Source organism: Lynx canadensis, chromosome B1, assembly GCF_007474595.2.
Source record: "Lynx canadensis isolate LIC74 chromosome B1, mLynCan4.pri.v2, whole genome shotgun sequence".
Taxonomy (NCBI): domain Eukaryota; kingdom Metazoa; phylum Chordata; class Mammalia; order Carnivora; family Felidae; genus Lynx; species Lynx canadensis.
The window spans coordinates 102,580,877-102,598,613 of NC_044306.2; the positions used below are offsets into that span (position 1 = coordinate 102,580,877).

The following is a 17,737-nucleotide window of genomic DNA, read 5'->3' on the forward strand; positions in this document are numbered from 1 at the left end:
TATCTTATAAAGTAAAATTACACTGCTGATTTAACAGAGAATATACCCAATTATTGCCCAATTTGTACCAAAAAAACTTAAAAGGATGCTAAAGATTCTGATATCTACATTAGATATAAATAAGTTTTTATAACTTTCTTACTCATCATTTTGAAGACCAACATATCTTGGACTGGGAACAAGCATGACTCGAACATTTTCAAGCTTGCCTTTCACAATATGCATAAATTGGTCAAGATGACTGGAAGGTGGTTTTGTAGTATAAGTTAAGAAAGCATCATCAAAGTTGATACATAGAGTTTGAGGTTGGTAATGATTTCCAAAGGCCAAACGTCCCTAAAAAGTAGACAAGAGATATTATGACATAATATACAGGCCATATTTTTTCCTTCATTGACCTAATAACAGACATTTCAAACAAGAACTAAACGATTCCACTTTAGCACTATATACTATTCACACTACCCCACTGATCAATTTAGACTAGTGTTTAAAGAAATTTAAGTACTTTTGAATAAATAGCCCTAACAACCTAATAAATTTGTGCTATGATAGTACTGGTGTTAAAATAATTCTTTCACACTTTAAGAACTTTGGAACCAAAACAACTCTAAAAATTACTTTATTTTCTTAAGTGAAAATTTTTTTTGCAAAAATAAGAGGCTCTGTTATTAACCCACCAAACATTCATTGCAGCAGAATTTACTTACTGTGCTCACATTGACTTTTATAACTGGAATGAGTGATCTCCATGAAGATGTGGGGTCTTGAGATTCTGTTTTTACTTTAACTCTGAGGAAAAAAAATAAATTGACACACATAAGAAAAACTTAAATAGCCAAGAATACACTTGGCTTCTTCACAATACACATTAGTACCAGCTGTAACTTTCCAAATACATCTAACGACTACTCCAGTAAACAAAATAATGACAGCATCTAACAATACTAATATCTTTAAATAGCTCTTGGAATGCACTCTATGATATACCAAGTTTTGATAATTTAAGTTGCCTTAAAAAATAATAATTCAGGTTGTCTTATGTCATGTTGTAATACAATGAGTATAATGATTAATGTAATGAGAGCATATCGTAATTTATACTTCTGTCATTAAAACTTGTCACTCTAAAAACAGTTTTGTTATTATACCTTGCTATTATACCCTCCCATGCTCGTGCTCTCTTTCTCTCAAAAATAAATAAACATCAAATAATTAATTAATTAATTAATTAATTAATTTAATTAAAACGATAGGCCAAGAATAAGGAAAAGAAAGTGGCCGCTCACAAAGTACAAAAAGTTTAAGATACCAAATTTCACAACAAATCACTAAAGATTTCAGATGAGAACTCAAGGCGTATCTCTTCAATAACCCAGTAACTCCTAAATCACACTTCTGAAGCCATCTCCACTAAGGTAGTCCTCAGTACCTAAAACTAAATTTGAAACGGACCCCACTACCTTCCCCTCTAACTTCTTTCTCTAAGGTTCCCCGAGTATGACCACTGATTAAATTATAAGCTGGATTCATTACTGACTCCTCCTTCTTACTCATTCTGCACATCTAATCTATCACTGTCTAACACATTCATTTACCTAAGTATATATGGAATCCATCCACCTTTCTCCCTTCTTGTTACCAACCCAATTGATGATAATCTTTTCCCTGAATTGTCACATCTTTCTTCCTTCTCAAAATATATAACTTTTATTTCATTTTCTTATTGCAATAGGTAGTACTTGGGAGTGGAAAAGAGTGGTGAGAGGGAACATCCTTGCTTTGTACCTGATGTTAGTGGGAAAGTTTCTAGTTTCTCACCATTAAGTCTATTGTTGACTGTAGGGTTTCTGTAGATATTCTTTATCAAGTCAAAGAAGTTCTCTATTCCTAGTTTACAGTGAGATTTTAATCATGAATGGGGGCTGGATTTTGTAACATACTTCTTCTGCATCTATTGATATGATCATTTGATTTTTCATTTTTAGCCTGTTGATTTTTGAATGCTGAGATAGCCTTGCATACGTAATAGTTTTTTAAGAAGATGAGGGCATTTATTCTCAATTATATATTTAATGGATATTCTGTCCCAGGCACTGAGCTGAGACTGGGGATATTGAGAATATGACAACTGTTCTATTTTGAGGGAATTTGTAGCCTAGAATAGGAGTAAGAATAGTTAAGAGGCAATTTTAGTGCAAGAAGTGTTACCATAGGGAACAACAGAATTCGGTGGGCACACAAAGAAGGGTCAGAGGCAACTGGGACATGAAGGGTGAATGAGTTAGGCAAAGAATATCAAGAGTCTTCCATAGAGAAGAAACATATGCAACACAGAAGTTGTTTACTGAGGCTGGAGTAGATTGAGGTAGGAAAGGAAGAAATAAGACTTTCTATGTTTGCAGATGACACAATCTGACACAATCTGTATAGACTATCTGAAAGAACTGACAAAAAGACTCCTGGAAACAATAAGCAATTAATAGCAATGTTGTGGAATTCAAAGTTAATATTATACAAAAGTCCATCACTTTCCTATATACCAGCAATGAACAAGTGAAATTTGATATTTAAAAAAAAAATTTTTAATGTTTATTTTTGAAAGAGAGAGAGAGAGACAGAGCGTGAGTGTGGGTGGGGTAGAGAGAGGGAGACACAGAATCCAAAGCAGGCTCTGGGCTCTGAGCTGTCAGCACAGAGACCGATGTGGAGCTCGAACTCACAAGCTGTGAGATCATGACCTGAGCCAAAGTCAGCCGCCCAACCGACTGAGCCACCCAGGCGCCCGTGAAATTTGATATTTAAAACACAATACCATTTGCACTAGCACCCACAAAATGAAATACTTACATATAAATTTAACAATACATAGAGAAGATGTACATAAGGAAAACTATAAAACTCTGACGAAAGATATCAAAGAATCAAATAAATGGAGTGATATCCCATGTTAAACGATAGGAAGACTCAATATGATCAGGATGTTAGTCCTTCCCAACTTGATCTACAGATTCAATACAATTCCAACTGAAATCCCAGAAAGTTGCTTTATGGATATTAACAAATTGATCCTAAAGTTTACATAGAGAAGCAAAAGACCCAGAATAGCCAACACACCATTGAAGGAAAACAACAAAGTTGGAGGACTGACACTACCTGACTTCAAGACTTCGCTTAAAACTACAGTGATCAATGCCAACCTAATTTCCTAAGAAAAGAAGGATATCTGGGCTTATATTTTAGACCACTTCTCAAAGCTCTGTTAAGGTATAATTTGTATAAATGACATGCAAAAAAATGCACCTATCTGACAATTAGCAAAGTTAACAATTTGGTAAACTTTGACACGTATATAAAGTAATGAAACAATAAAAAAAAAAAAAGAAACTACAGCAATCAAGACAGTGTGGTACTGGTGAAAAAATAGACACATAGGTCAATGTAACAGCTTAGAAAGCCCAGAAACAGATGAAACAAAATCATATTATTTGTATATGCACCTTAAATGTATATACATGTGTATATATTCATGTGCATGCATTCAAAAGGAGAAAAAAACAAATGGATAACAACAGTCATCAATGTGGAGAAAAATAGCACTAGTAAAGCAGAAAAGGACTGCTTTTTATATTATATAATTCTGTAATATTTGAACTTATAAAAGAATTGTAGAATTATTTGTAAATACAAGTCTTAGTCAAACTACAAAAAAAGATTAGGCTATGTTTAGGTGAGTAGCATCAGTGATATTCTAATAAAAGCAAATGATTAAATGTTGGAGATCAATAAAATTCAAGTGTGACAATGAACCTTTCAATTTTAGACTGGGCTCTTGTTCTTCCATTTTCCCGTGATTTATCATCCTCTTTCTTGGGTGGAATTATTGTTGGTTCCAAACCAAACAATTCTTGAAGACGTCCATAAAGATCCGAACGATTATAGACATGAAATTCAAAGTCATTGACTGTGATGTATAATCTGGTTTCTGCCTTTGGATCTAAAGATACCAATTAAAAAAAAAAAAGGTTTTTAGTCAACTTTTTAAAAGCTTTAGTCAAAGGTTTTATTAAAATCATTCACAGCTAAACTAACTCAATTTATTTTAAACAGAATTCTATGATAAAGAGAATCTTAAATTTTTAAAAATATATAATTTATATAACACATAATTCATAAAAATATATAAACATATAAAAGTTTTTAAAGTATATAAAATAACAGAAAGAGAAAGAAAAAAGCTGATGTTACTATAATATTTCAATTTAGCATTCTAAAACAACCTGAATTTCTAAATTCTGTGTAATGACAGAATTTAAAGACTTCATGCTAAGAATAATAGCAAAGTGCCATTTACAGACTAAAAGTAAAATTTTATCCTAACAATAAAATTACAGTAAAATATAAATAGTAAAATGTTCAAAGCATGATGCATTTAAACATCACATTAGTATTTAAATTTTTACCTCATAGAAACTAAGACTTTTCATAAAAACTAGTTTATTTTTAAAAACCACACAATACTAAAACCAAGATCTTATAAACTGGAAACTTCAAATAATAATCTTCTCAAATAAAAGATATAATTACCATAAACATAAGTAACAAGAGTAATTAATAAATCCAACTACAAAAGAGATTAATGAAGCACTTGTTTCTCCTGAAGAAATAATCTAAGACAGTGCATCACAGGTCAACCAAAGATGGTCAGGAAAAAGGTACCATAGTCAGTGTTTTCTTTTGCATTCTCTTTTCTTATGTTATACAAGGGGTTTTTAGGGTTTTGTTTGTTTTTTTGAGAGTGCTTTTCTTAACCTTTATCCATTTTTCTCCCTATCAAATTCAACTGAAGGACAATTAAATTAGATATGATCAGTTAGAAGAACTATGGAGAACTGTTATTAACTGTCATTATAGTAGCTTACACTGTGGTTTATTTTTATTTTTTCAAGTTTTTATTTAAATTCTAGTTGGTTAACATACACTGTAATACTGTTTTCAGGAGTACAATTCAGTGATTCATCACTTACATATAACACCCACTGCTCACCAGTGCCTTCCTTAATACCCATCACTCATTTAGCCCATCCCCAGTCCACCTCCCCTCCAGCATCCCTCAGTTTGTCCTCTATAGTTAAGAGTCTCTTATGGTTTGCCGCCCTCTCTTTTTTTTATATGAGATATACACCTTTAGTAATGTACCAAATTTCACCAAAATTAATTTCTTCTTCAGTTAGCTAGCAAACAAAAAAGCATATGAAATGTCAAATACCCTAAATAAATATAAATTTTATTTTAAATAAACAAATGAAAAAAAACTATTATTCATACCTCAAAAATAAACTATGGAAAATGAATCAAAAACTTCCATTTTTTTAAATTTATTTATTTATATTCTAGTTAGTCAACATACAGTGTAGTATTGGTTTCAGGAGCAGAACCCAGTGATTCATCACTTAAATTTAACACCCAGTGCTCATCTCAACAAGTGCCTTCCTTAATGCCCATCACCCATGTAGCCCATCCCCTGACCCACTTCCCCTCCAGCAACCCTCAGTTTGTTCTCTGTATTTAAGACTCTTATGGTTTGCCCCCTTCTCTGTTTTTACCTTATTTCTCCTTTCCTTCATCAATGTTCATCTGTTGTGTTTCTTAAATTCCACATGAGTTAATTCATATATTTGTCTTTCTCTGAGTTATTTCACTTAGCATAATACACTCCAGTTCCATCCATGTTGCTGTAAATGGAAAGATGTCCTTCTTTTTTGATCACTGAGTAGTATTCCATTGTATGTATATGTGTGTGTGTATGTGTGTATATATATATCTCTTCTTTATCCATTTATCAGTCAATGGACATTGGGGTGCATTATCTTTACATAATTTGGCTATTGTTGATACAGCTGCTATAAACATTGGGGTGCATGTGCCCTTCGAATAACCATTTTTGTATTCATCCTGAATGTCTAGTAGTGCAATTGATGGGTCGTAGGGTAGCTTTATTTTTAATTTTTTCAGTAATCTCCATACTGTTTTCCAGAGTGGCTGCACCAGTATCAAAGGGTTCCCCTTTCTCTACCCTTGCCAACATCTGTTGTTTCCTGTGTTGTTAGTTTTAGCCATTCTGACAGGTGTGAGGTGGTATCTCATTACGGTTCTGATTTGTATTTCTCTGATGACGAGTGATGTTGAGCATCTTTTCACATGTCTGTTAGTCATATGGATTCTTCTTTGAATAAATGTCTATTCATGTCTTCTGCCCATTTCTTCATTGGGCTATTTGTTTTTTGGGTGATGAGTTTGATAAGGCCTTTATAGATTTTGGATACTAACCTTTTATCCAATATGTTGTTTGCAAGTATCTTCCCCCATTCTGTAAGCTGTCTTTCAGTTTTACTGATTGTTTCCTTTGCTGTGCAGAAGCTTTTTATCTTCATGCGATCCCAATAGTTCATTTTTGCTTTTATTACCCTTGCATCCAGAGACATAACTAGCAAGAAGTTACTGCAGCCGAGGTCAGAGAGGTTCTTGCCTGTTTTCTCCTCTAGGATTTTGATAGCTTCCTGTCTCACATTTAGGTCTTTCAGCCATTTTAAGTTTATTTTTGTGTATGGTGTAGAAAGTGGTCCAGGTTCATTCTTGTACTTGTCGCTGTCTAATTTTCCCAGCACCATTTGCTGAAGAAACTATCTTTTTTCCATTGGATACACTTTCCTGCTTTGTCAAAGATTAGTTGGCCATACATTTGTGGGGTCCATTTCTGGATTCTCTACTCTGTTCTATTAATCTATGTATCTGATTTTGTGCCAGTACTATACTGTCTTGATGATTACAGCTTTGTAATATAGCTTAAAGTCTGGAATTATGATGTTTCCTGCTTTGGTTTTCTTTTTAAAAACATTACTTTGGCTACTCAGGGTCTGTTCTGGTTCTGGTAAATTTTAGGATTGTGTGTTCAGCTCTGTGAAGAATGCTGGTGTTATACTGATAGGGATTGCACTGAATGTATAGATTGCTTTGGGTAGTATTGACATTTTAACAATATTTGTTCTTTCAATCCATGAGCACAGAGTGTTTTTTCATTTCTTTGTGTCTTCTTCAATTTCTTTCATAAGCTCTCTAAAGTTTTCAGCATACAGATCTTTTATCTCTTTGGTTAGGTTTATTCCTAGGTATTTTATAGTTTTTGGTGCAATTATAAAGGGATCCATTCCTTGATTTCTCTTCCTGCTGCTACACTATTGGTGTATAGAAATGTAAACAATTTCTGTACATTGATTTTATATTCTGTGACTTTGCTGTATTCATTTTTCAGTTCTAGCAGTTTTCTGGTGGAGTCTTTTAGGTTTTCCATGTAGAGTATCATGTCATCTGTCAAGAGTGAATGTTTAACTTCTTCTTTGCCAATTTTTATGCTTTTATATCTTTCTGTTGTCTGATTGTTGAGGCTAGGACTTCCAACACTATGTTAAACAACAGTGGTGAGAAAGGACATCCCTGTCTTGTTCCTGATCTCAGGGGAAAAGCTCTCAGTTTTTCCCCATTGAGGATGATATTAGCTGTGGGCCTTTTATATATGGCTTTTATGATGTTATGGTATGTTCCTTCTATACCTACTTTCTTGAGGGTTTTTATCAAGAAAGGATATGGTATTTTGTCAAATACTTTTTCTGCATCTATTGCAAGGATCATATGATTCTTTTCCTTTCTTTTATTAATATGATGTATCACACTGACTGATTTGCAAATAGTGAACCAGCCCTGCAGCCCAGGAATGAATCCCAATTGATCATGGTGAATAATTCTTTTAATGTTGAATTTGATTTACTAGTATCTTGTTAAGATTTTTTGCATCTGGGTACATCAGGGATACTGGCCTGTAATTCTTTTAGTGGGATCTTTGCCTGCTTTTGGAATCAAGATACTACTTGCCTCATAGAATGAGTCTGGAAGTTTTTCTTCCATTTCTATTTTTTGAAATAGTTTGAGAAGAATTGGTATTAACAACATTCATTTTTTACAGAGTTAATACTTTTAGTTCTATTCCAATCTAGATTTTTTCTTCATTATTTCCTAAGAAAATTGAGGGGGGAAAAAGTTAAACCTAATCCTTAAAAAAACAAAAAAACAATGTTTAGAAGCTGTAACTTTTCTGGTATTTTTAAAATAGCTCTTGACCTACGTTCCCTCCTATTTCTTCAGATTTATCACAGGATTAAAAACTAAGGCAACTCCTTAAACTATTACAGTCAAGTGTTTTGCCCCTTCTTCTTGCTGTAGGTCAAATTCTTAAAATAAAATAAAAAGAACAGGAAACACTGGATTTTAATACATTTGAAGTATTCTAAGACTTGATAGTAATAAACATCATTATCCATTTTTAAGTAAGTCATCAAACACCACCACTCATAAGGTTTAAACCTTTCCTTAGTAGTCATCCACAACCTCTTCCCAAAATGCCAGGGTCAAATATCCAGAAAAGTACTCAAATATCTCCAATTTGATAAGTTGACAGGTGACAGGTATCTCACACTTGGTATATCCAACCAAACATCTGATTTTCTCACCTGAACTTACTCGACAGTATTCCTCATCTTATCAATAACATGTCAATCTTTTCAATTGCTCAAGCCAAAAAAAACGCTCACTTTCTTTCATGTCCAGATAGTATCAGCAAATTCGGTCAGACTTCCTTTCAACATCCATCTAAAATCCAACCACTTCTCACCACTCTGGCCCAAGTTACCATCAACTTGCACCTGTTTTAATACAAAAGCCTCATAACTAGTCTCCCTGCTTTTGCCCTTATTCCCCTTATGCCAATGCCTTACACATTGGCCAGATCTTACAAAAACCTAACTGAAGTCATGTCACTCTTCCGTTCCCTCACTTTCTGATGGCTTCCCTTCCCACTTAGATTAATATCAAAGTCCTTTGAGTGACCTATAAAACCCATTCTCTTTGGAGTGCCTGGGTGGCTCAGTCGGATAAGCATCCAACTTTGGCTCAGGTCATGATCTCACAGTTCATGAGTTCAAGCCCATGAGGCTCTATGCTGATAGCGCAGAGCATGGAGACTGCTTTGAGTTCTGTGTCTCCCGCTCTCTCTGCCCCTCCCCTGCTCACTCATTCTTTCTCTCTCTCAAAAATGAATAAACATTTTAAAAAAACAAAAACAAAAAAACCGTTCTCTTCTCTCCTAATCTTCCCTTCAAATAAACTGGTCTCCATTTTGGTAATTAAATAGGAACAGAACAACCAGGAAATGTTCTTCCCCCAGATATTTACAACTCATTTCCTTACTTGTTTCATGTTTCTGTTTAACTACTCCCAATCAATGAAGCATTCCCTGATTTCCCTATGTAAAACAGTGCCCTCCCTGCAAACCAGAACTCCTATTTTACTGAATCTGTTTTTATTTTCCTCAATGCCATATTTTCCTCACCCATTCCTCAATGCTATATATATTTACTTGCTAATTACCTGAATCCCTCCCAACTTGAATGAAGAAAGCTCTGTAAGAGAAGGGACTTGTTTTATTCACTGTTATATCCCCGGTACCTATGACAATTCTCAGCACATAAAAGGATTCATTTGTATGAAATAACAGAGCATCTTACTACAAATCATACTCCTAAGTAAAACAAAAATATCCACAAATACATCGAGTTTTTGAAAACCCCACATGTAGAAGCATAATAACTACAATATGGAATATTCTTCTAGCCCCACATTGATCTATATAAGTAGGAATTAATTATTATACAATTCTTCAAGGTCATAAATTACTCAATCAAAATTTACCTCAAAACTCATTTAGATCATTTGTTTTCAAATTTACTTACAGAATAGTTTATCATGATTCCTGAATATAAATGCCCTGATCATTAGGACCATGCTATAAAAGCCACTGGATGAGCTGCAGAAGCAGCAATGGGGAAATTAAGAGTCTGGACTAGCTCCTAATTGGATCAGCGGTGATGAATAAACAAAGTGACCATATAAAAATGGAAACAGGATTCCTCTCAATTCATAACTAACTTTCTGGATATGTACAAGCAATTCTCTTCCTTCAATATAACTGACATGATATGAATGTGACTACATTAACTTAATAAGGACACCAAGGCACAAAGCTAGAGAAGATATTAGTCTCTGAGGGTATTCTGACAACACTGACAAACACTAAACATTTGACACTAAAATACTGGAAGAGCCCCTCAACAATACCTATCCTATGTACCCAACTTTTTTTGTATTAATTATTATTTATTGTAACTTCCCCCCACTAGAATGTAAACTCCACTAGAGAAGCATTTTTCCTATTGTGTTCACTATTACATCCCTGGTGCCTAAAATAATGTCTGATACATAAGAGGTGCTCAATAAATTAGTTAAATCATTAAATAGAAATAATGGGTTTTTTAAACTTTCAATTTATACTGAATTCTTTTTTTAAATAATCTTCCATTTCATCATGTAATACAATGTTCATAATAATAAAAGCAGCTCACCTCTATTGAAGACATGCTCTATCCCAGCCACTGTTCTAGGCACTCTACTCACCCAATCTCATTTAATCCTCACAGCAACCCTGGTAGTCAGAGCCCAAGACTGCAAGACTACAAACTAGTAGAAGAACCCAAGATTCTAAATACTGGGTCTTCACCACAAAATAAAATTACTTATCAATTATATTAATAAATGTAATGATGGTTTCAAAAAAGTTATTAATCCCTGAAAACAAAAATGTGTCAAGAATCCAGTTATTTCTTTGTAATTTTATGAAAAATTGATCAACAGTCAAACCTTAAATGCAGTATTTAAAACGGTTAAATTCTGGTAACACTAGATCTCTGAATGATATTTATCTCTCCTGGGAATCTTAAAAGCAGATTTTAAGTTTCATTTATTCTGATGACACTGAAAGTCAAAGCAAAAAATGTAATTTATATATAATTTAAGAAAGGTATAATCAGTTGACTTTTTAAATCTCATCTCTATATTAACATTGCTCTATCCTTGAAGGCAGAGATCTTTTTCTCACACTCCTTATCATCTAATATTTACATAGTGGACTCCCTGAAAGTATATGTTAATAAAATACTCAATTTGATAGATGTAAACTATAAATATAAAAGGCTCTTCACTTAATAAGCAGTTAATTTATGGAGAAAAAGGGTAAATGAATGTTGGGAAACTGCTTAAGTCTCCTGAGCAAACAGTTAATTGAGTCTTCTTGTTTTCCAAAGGGAAATTAGGAAAAAGGCACTTATTTAATTATGTAATTGGGACACATGCTATTTGTAGTAAAAAGCTATAGTGTGAAGTGCTGCCAAGGCCTTGTAATACTTTGAATCAATACTTAGTACAAAGATAAAATAGTCTACTGGCCTTTTAAAAATTGTTCAGGGGTTTCTATTTCCTTTAACAAACAAATAAGATTTAGATGCTACAAATTTAGAATACTCAAGTGTATTAAGCTAAAACTTCTAAGTGACACAATGACAGAAAGGGACATACTTTACTGTCATCCTTTCACTTCTTAGCAATGTAAGAACTTCTCTGGATAAGAAAGATATATCCCTCATTATTCAGATCGGTATTGATTTAAACACTGTATCATCACATATCAAGAAGCAATGGATCCTGCTTATTTTCCGAAAGAATGGCTTGAAATCAACTATCCTAAAAACCAAAATAAAGGTTTTTGATGGATATCCTCATCAATTGGTCTTTGGCCAACAACCAAATCACTAATTTCATGACCTAGGAAATATTTTACAACAAAAGCTATGGTAAACAAATCAGATCTGCTTTTCCTTTAAAAAAAAAAAAAAAGATTAAACTGAACAACTGACAACTTTAAATCTGCTCCTGGATTAAATTATCCCAGCCAAGCTCAATGACACAGAATTTCTATACTTGAACACTCCTCTTTTCTCCTAATAAAACAGTTCTAAAACTTCCTCATGAAAATCTTAGCCTTACCCACAGACAGACCTTAGCCTATCTCCTTGGAAGGCTAGTGGCAATTATCTATTCAGGTACACACTCCAATTAGACTTTCAAATTTTTCACCAAGAAATGTCAACTATCTCTACTTCCTGCTTAACTGTCAAAGTACATGGATCTGCCTTTAACCAGTAGGAAATAATATCTAGAATTAAGGTCTCATTAGTGAACATAATCCACCATTTTAATAAATTCCATAATACTGCCCAACTTTTTATCAAAAGCTTAGTTTGCAATCTATTCAATCCTCTACATACTATATTCTAAATTCTATCTCTGAATCATGCTAGATTAATAATGTACCTAGACCAAACTGCTTATTCCTACGTTGCTATTTGGCATTGTGTCTTCATTTTTTTTTAAGTTTTATTTATTTTGAGAGAGCAAGCATGAGTGGGGAAGATGTAGAGACAGAGAGAAAGAGAGAGAGAGATAGGGAGAGAGAGAGAATCCCAAGCAGGCTCTGCACTATCAGCACAGAGCCTGATGTGGGGCTTGAACTCACAAATGCAAGATGACGATCTGAGCCAAAACCACGAGTTGGACGCTTAACCAACTGAGCCACCCAGGTGCCCCTTATAACTTTACTTTTGAAACGTGTGACTATGAGCATCTTGAGAATATCATCCTCTGTAACAGAGAATTTCTTTTAAAAGCACTTGGAGGAGAAACTTCTTCGACCCTCACCAAAGCTGTGCTCCTCCTGATGAACAACACATAGATTTAAATGTTAAAATGTAGAGCAATCACTATCCAAATAACACCAGCATTCTTTACAGAGCTAGAACAAACAATCCTAAGATTTGTATGGAACCAGAAAAGACCTCAAATAGCCACAGCAATTTTCAAAAACAAAACCAAACCTGGAGGCATCACAATCCCGGACTTCAAGATGTATTACAAAGCTGTAATCAACACGATAGTATGGTACTGGCACATAAACAGACACTCAGATCAATGGAACACAATACAGAAGCCAGAAATGGACTCACAAACATATGGCCAACTAATCTTTGACAAAGCAGGAAAGAATGTCCAATGGAATAAAGACAGTCTCTTCAGCAAATGGTGCTGGGGAAACTGGACAGGAACATGCAGAAAAATGCACCTGGACCACTTTCTTACACCATACAGAAAAATATACTCAAAATGGATGGAAGATGTAAATGTAAGACAGGAAGCCATCAAAATCCTAGAGGAGGAAGCAGACAAAAACCTCTTTGACCTCAGCCACAGCATCTTCTTACTCAGCATGTCTCTGTGTTGAAACAAAAGCAAAAATGAACTACTGGGACCTCATCAAAATAAAGAGCTTCTGTACAGCAAAGGAAACAATCAGCAAAACTAAAAGGCAACTGATGAAATAGGAGAAGATATTTGCAAACGACATATCAGATAAAGGGCCAGTATCCAAAATCTATAAAGAACTTACAAAACTCGACACCAAAAAAAAACAAATAATCCAGTGAAGAAATGGGCAAAAGACATGAATAGACACGTCTCCAAAGAAGACATCCAGATTGTGAACAGACACATGAAAAAATGCTCAACATCACTCATCATCAGGGAAATACAAAGAAAAACCACAATGAGATACCACCTCACACCTGTCAAAATGGCTAACATTAACAACTCACGCAGCAACAGATGTTAGTGAGGATGTGGACAAGACAATCCCTTTTGCACTGCTGGTGGAAATGCAAACTGGTGTATCCACTCTGGAAAACAGTATGGAGGTTCCTCAAAAAATTAAAAATAGAACTACCCTACAACCCAGCAATTGCACTATTAGGTATTTACCCAAAGGATACAGATGTGCTGTTTCGAAGGGGCACATGCACCTCAATGTTTATAGCAGCACTATCAACACTAGCCAAAGTATGAATAGTCCAAATGTCCATCGACACATGAATGGATAAAGATGTGGTATATACATACAATGGAGTATTACTCGGCAATCAAAAAGAATGAAATCTTGCCATTTGCAACTACGTGGATGGAACTGGAGGGTATTATGCTGAGTGAAATTAGTCAGAGAAGGACAAAAATATATGACTCCACTCATATGAGGAATTTAAGATACTAAACAGATGAACATAAGGGAAGGGAAACAAAAAGAATACAAAAACAGGGAGGGGGACAAAACATAAGAGACTCTTAAATATAGAGAATAGAGGGTTGCTGGAAGGGTTGTGGGAGGGGGGGATGGGCTAAACGGGTAAGGGGCATTAAGGAGTCTACTCCTGAAATCATTGTTGCACTATATGCTAACTTGGATGTCAATTAAACAATAAATAAATTTAGAAAGAAAGAAAGAAAGAAAGAAAGAAAGAAAGAAAGAAAGAAAGAAAGAAAGAAAGAAGAAAGAAAGGTTAAAATATAGGAAAAACTATGAGCAAATAATTAGAATTTCAAATGTGATAACTAATAAAGTCTACCAACTTTTAACATCACTATAAGATGAGGTGTGTTATCTTTTCTATTGCAAGCACTAGCACACCAAAAATAAGAAAAAATAATTTAGATATTCTTTAATTTTTTTAATATTTATTCATTTTTGAGAAACAGAGCACAAGCGGGGGAGGGGCAGAGAGAATGGGACACAGAATCTTCAGAGACACAGAATCTGAAGCAGGCTCCAGGCTCTGAGCTGCCAGCACAGAGGCCAATATGGGGCTCGAACCCATGAACCGCGAGATCATGACCTGAGCCGAAGTTGGATGCTCAAATGACCAAGCCACCCAGGTGCCTCAATTTAGATATTCTTATATATTAAGATATAAAATATCCAAAAATTTTATTTCTATTCTTTATCAAGGACAATTACAAAGAAAACTGAGACACAGAAATATGTTAACATTAAGACAAAAAGAATCCAAGACACAAAAAACAGCATAGGAGAGCCAGTCTAGTAAGGGCTACTGTATGAGCTATTTATATTAATCTGGGATGTATTCATCAGAAGCAGTAATTACATTTTGCTATATCCTTTGAAATGAGGTAAGTTCATATCACTCCCTTTCTCAAAAATCTTAAATGGCAGAGACTCCCAGGTGTTCAATATCCTTCACAATACAGTTTCATCCCCTATTACTCCTGTATCTTATATTTACCACCAAATTGAGTTACTTTCTAATTTCTAAACACACCCCTGTTTTCCAACCTCAACACCATTGATTAAACCAGTTGTTTCGCCTGAGGTACACTCTCTTCTATTCCACCTCTGCTTGACATAATCCTACCCACTGTCATCATGCATGCTACTTAAGAGATAGGACTTTCACAACATTCTGTCTCCTAACATATGGGCATAACTTTAATCGTCATCACACCATGACCTTGCTGGGACCACATCAGGTGGGCCATACTAAAAATGATAACTTTGAGGACGGTATTTTTCCTCAACACACATTCACTGTTCCCTCTCTCCTTTAATGATAATTACTTATATGCATGTATATCCTGAAATAGATTTGAGTAACACCCAACTCCACCTTTTTAAATCCCCCCTTTCAGCTTAACACAAGGATCAGTAAAATGAATACACAATATCTGTTAAATAAGGTAAAGATTTTTATTAAAAGCTACCTCTTTTCATGAAGGACTTGGGTCAGCTACTCTTGACCACATCCATGTATTTTGATGTAAAGCAATCTACTTTAAGGAGATGAAATATTTCATGACAAAATTAAGCAATTATTTTCTTCAAAAAAAAGCTATTAACAATTTAAGATAGTATTTTGCATGTCTACGAAAATTCTAAAGTGGGCAATCTCATTAGGCTTAGCTTTAAGACTTGCAGTTGCCTCTGGATACTGCAAATTATCATATTCATTCCTCTCATAAGCTGCTATCAGTGTTTATATATAAGAATTTCCAAGAACCTACTTGGGCCATATTTGACAAGCGTGTTTTATAATATAAGCAGCACTAGACTAGAAGTCAGCAGACTTCAGTTTTCATTCTGGTTTTATCAGTTATTAATCACAGGAATTTCTGTTTTTCCATTTGCAAAATGTGGATTGTTGAGAACATTAGTTGCTTCCAAATTGATAAAGGATTTTGAGAAAATCAGTTGTTCCCTAATTGTGTTCCTTAGAATCCTGGGGTAAAAAGCATGGGGTAGTGGGAGGGGTTTTTTTCAAATGGGTCTACTGAACTCATATACCTATAATTTCATTGGTTCATAAGAACATCTTTAAAACACTGAAAAAAATTGAAGTCACTCAATCTCTGCTCAAAATTATCCAACAAACAACTCTAATTTTTAGAAAACTTTTTCCAGACACGAAATCTACCCATTATTTTTTCTAGTTATTCTATTTCATTAATTCTATAGATACCAAATTCTTATCAATTTATGCCAGTCATTTCAAGGTACATGATAGATTATGTTGAAGGGGGAAAAGCTTGTGGGAGCAAGGGAATGACAGTAAAAAAAAAAAAAAAAAAGACTAAAAGTGAAGTAACAATGAATTCAGAAGTAATTTAGGCTACCTCAATCCTGTGCTAAGTTTAAAAACTTTTGGAACTTTAATTTCCCATAGAAATAAAATTATAAATAACAGCAAGTTTCCTAAAGTGAACCCACCAAAAAAAGGAAAAAATTAATTGGGAAGTTCCAAAGTTCTGTAGAACCTAACCACCATTTCAGAATTGCAATGTGGGGTGCCAGAAACACCGAATGTGCTAACAGCTAAGAAAAGGTGCAGGAGTGTCATCATCTTCTGACACTATTCTCCAAGTCCCCACCTAAAATCTTCTAAAACAGTAGTTATCAGAGTATGGTCTGTGGACATTTGCAGGGATCTCAAGATCTATTCCAGGGACCGTAAGGTCAAAACTATTTTAATAGTATTATACAAAGATGTTTAACTTTTTCTCAATTACTCTCCCATGAATGGCAGTGGAGTTATTTTTAAAGGCTGTATTATACATGGTACTTCAACAGACTGAATATAAAAACAGATGAGAATCCAATTATCTATTAAGCTAGACATTAAAGTGATTTGCAAAATATAAAACAATACCACTCTTCTCATTATTTATTTTTTGTTTTTGGGTTTTTTTTTGTTTTTTTGTTTTTTTTGTTTTTTTTGCTTTGGAAAAGTTATTTTTCATAAAGTATGTTGTTTATTTTAGTAGGTACAGGGTTTATTATATTTTTTGAGGATGGTGCCAAAAGGAACTTTATGACTTTTTTTAAATTCAAGTAAGTTAACATATAGTATAGTATTGGTTTCAGTAGAACTCAGTGATTCATCACTTACATAGAACACCCAGCGCTCATCCCAACAAGCATCCTCCTTAATGCCCATCACTCATTTAGCTCATCCCCCACCCACCACCCCTCCAGCAACCCTCAATTTGTTCTCTGTATTTAAGAGTCTCTTATGGTTTGCCTCCCTCTCTGTTTTTATCTTATTTGAAACTTCCCTTCCCCTATGTTCATCTGTTTTGTTTCTTAATTTTTAATGAAATCAAAAATGTTTCTATAATTATCAGGTGTAATTTTGAATGCAATATGTATCTATATAAATTACAAAAATAAAAGCTCTTTGGGTTCCTCAGTAATATAGAAGAATGTACATATAGTTCCTGAGATCGAAAAGTTTAGGAACCACTATTCTAGGGAGTAAAGTCAAGGTCTACATTCCTTGAAGCTACTGGTATGGTTAACATCAAGTAGGAAGGTTAGGGGCACAGGAGCACTTATAGAGTTGTG

The 17,737-nt window shown here is 34.3% G+C and overlaps 1 protein-coding gene across 8 annotated transcripts in view; it reads right to left on the reverse strand.

Moving 5' to 3' along the window:
* The window catches only part of KIAA1109 (KIAA1109 ortholog), a 225,473-nt gene that overhangs the window by 186,514 nt on the left and 21,222 nt on the right, over positions 1-17,737 (reverse strand). For all 8 annotated transcript variants that reach the window (XM_030313128.2, XM_032592904.1, XM_032592907.1 and 5 more), the window contains 3 exons: positions 3,811-3,997; positions 711-792; positions 143-336 (listed from right to left, as the gene is read on the reverse strand). In XM_030313128.2, coding sequence (XP_030168988.1) covers positions 143-336; positions 711-792; positions 3,811-3,997 — 463 coding nt within the window. The remainder of the gene's footprint in view (positions 1-142; positions 337-710; positions 793-3,810; positions 3,998-17,737) is intronic.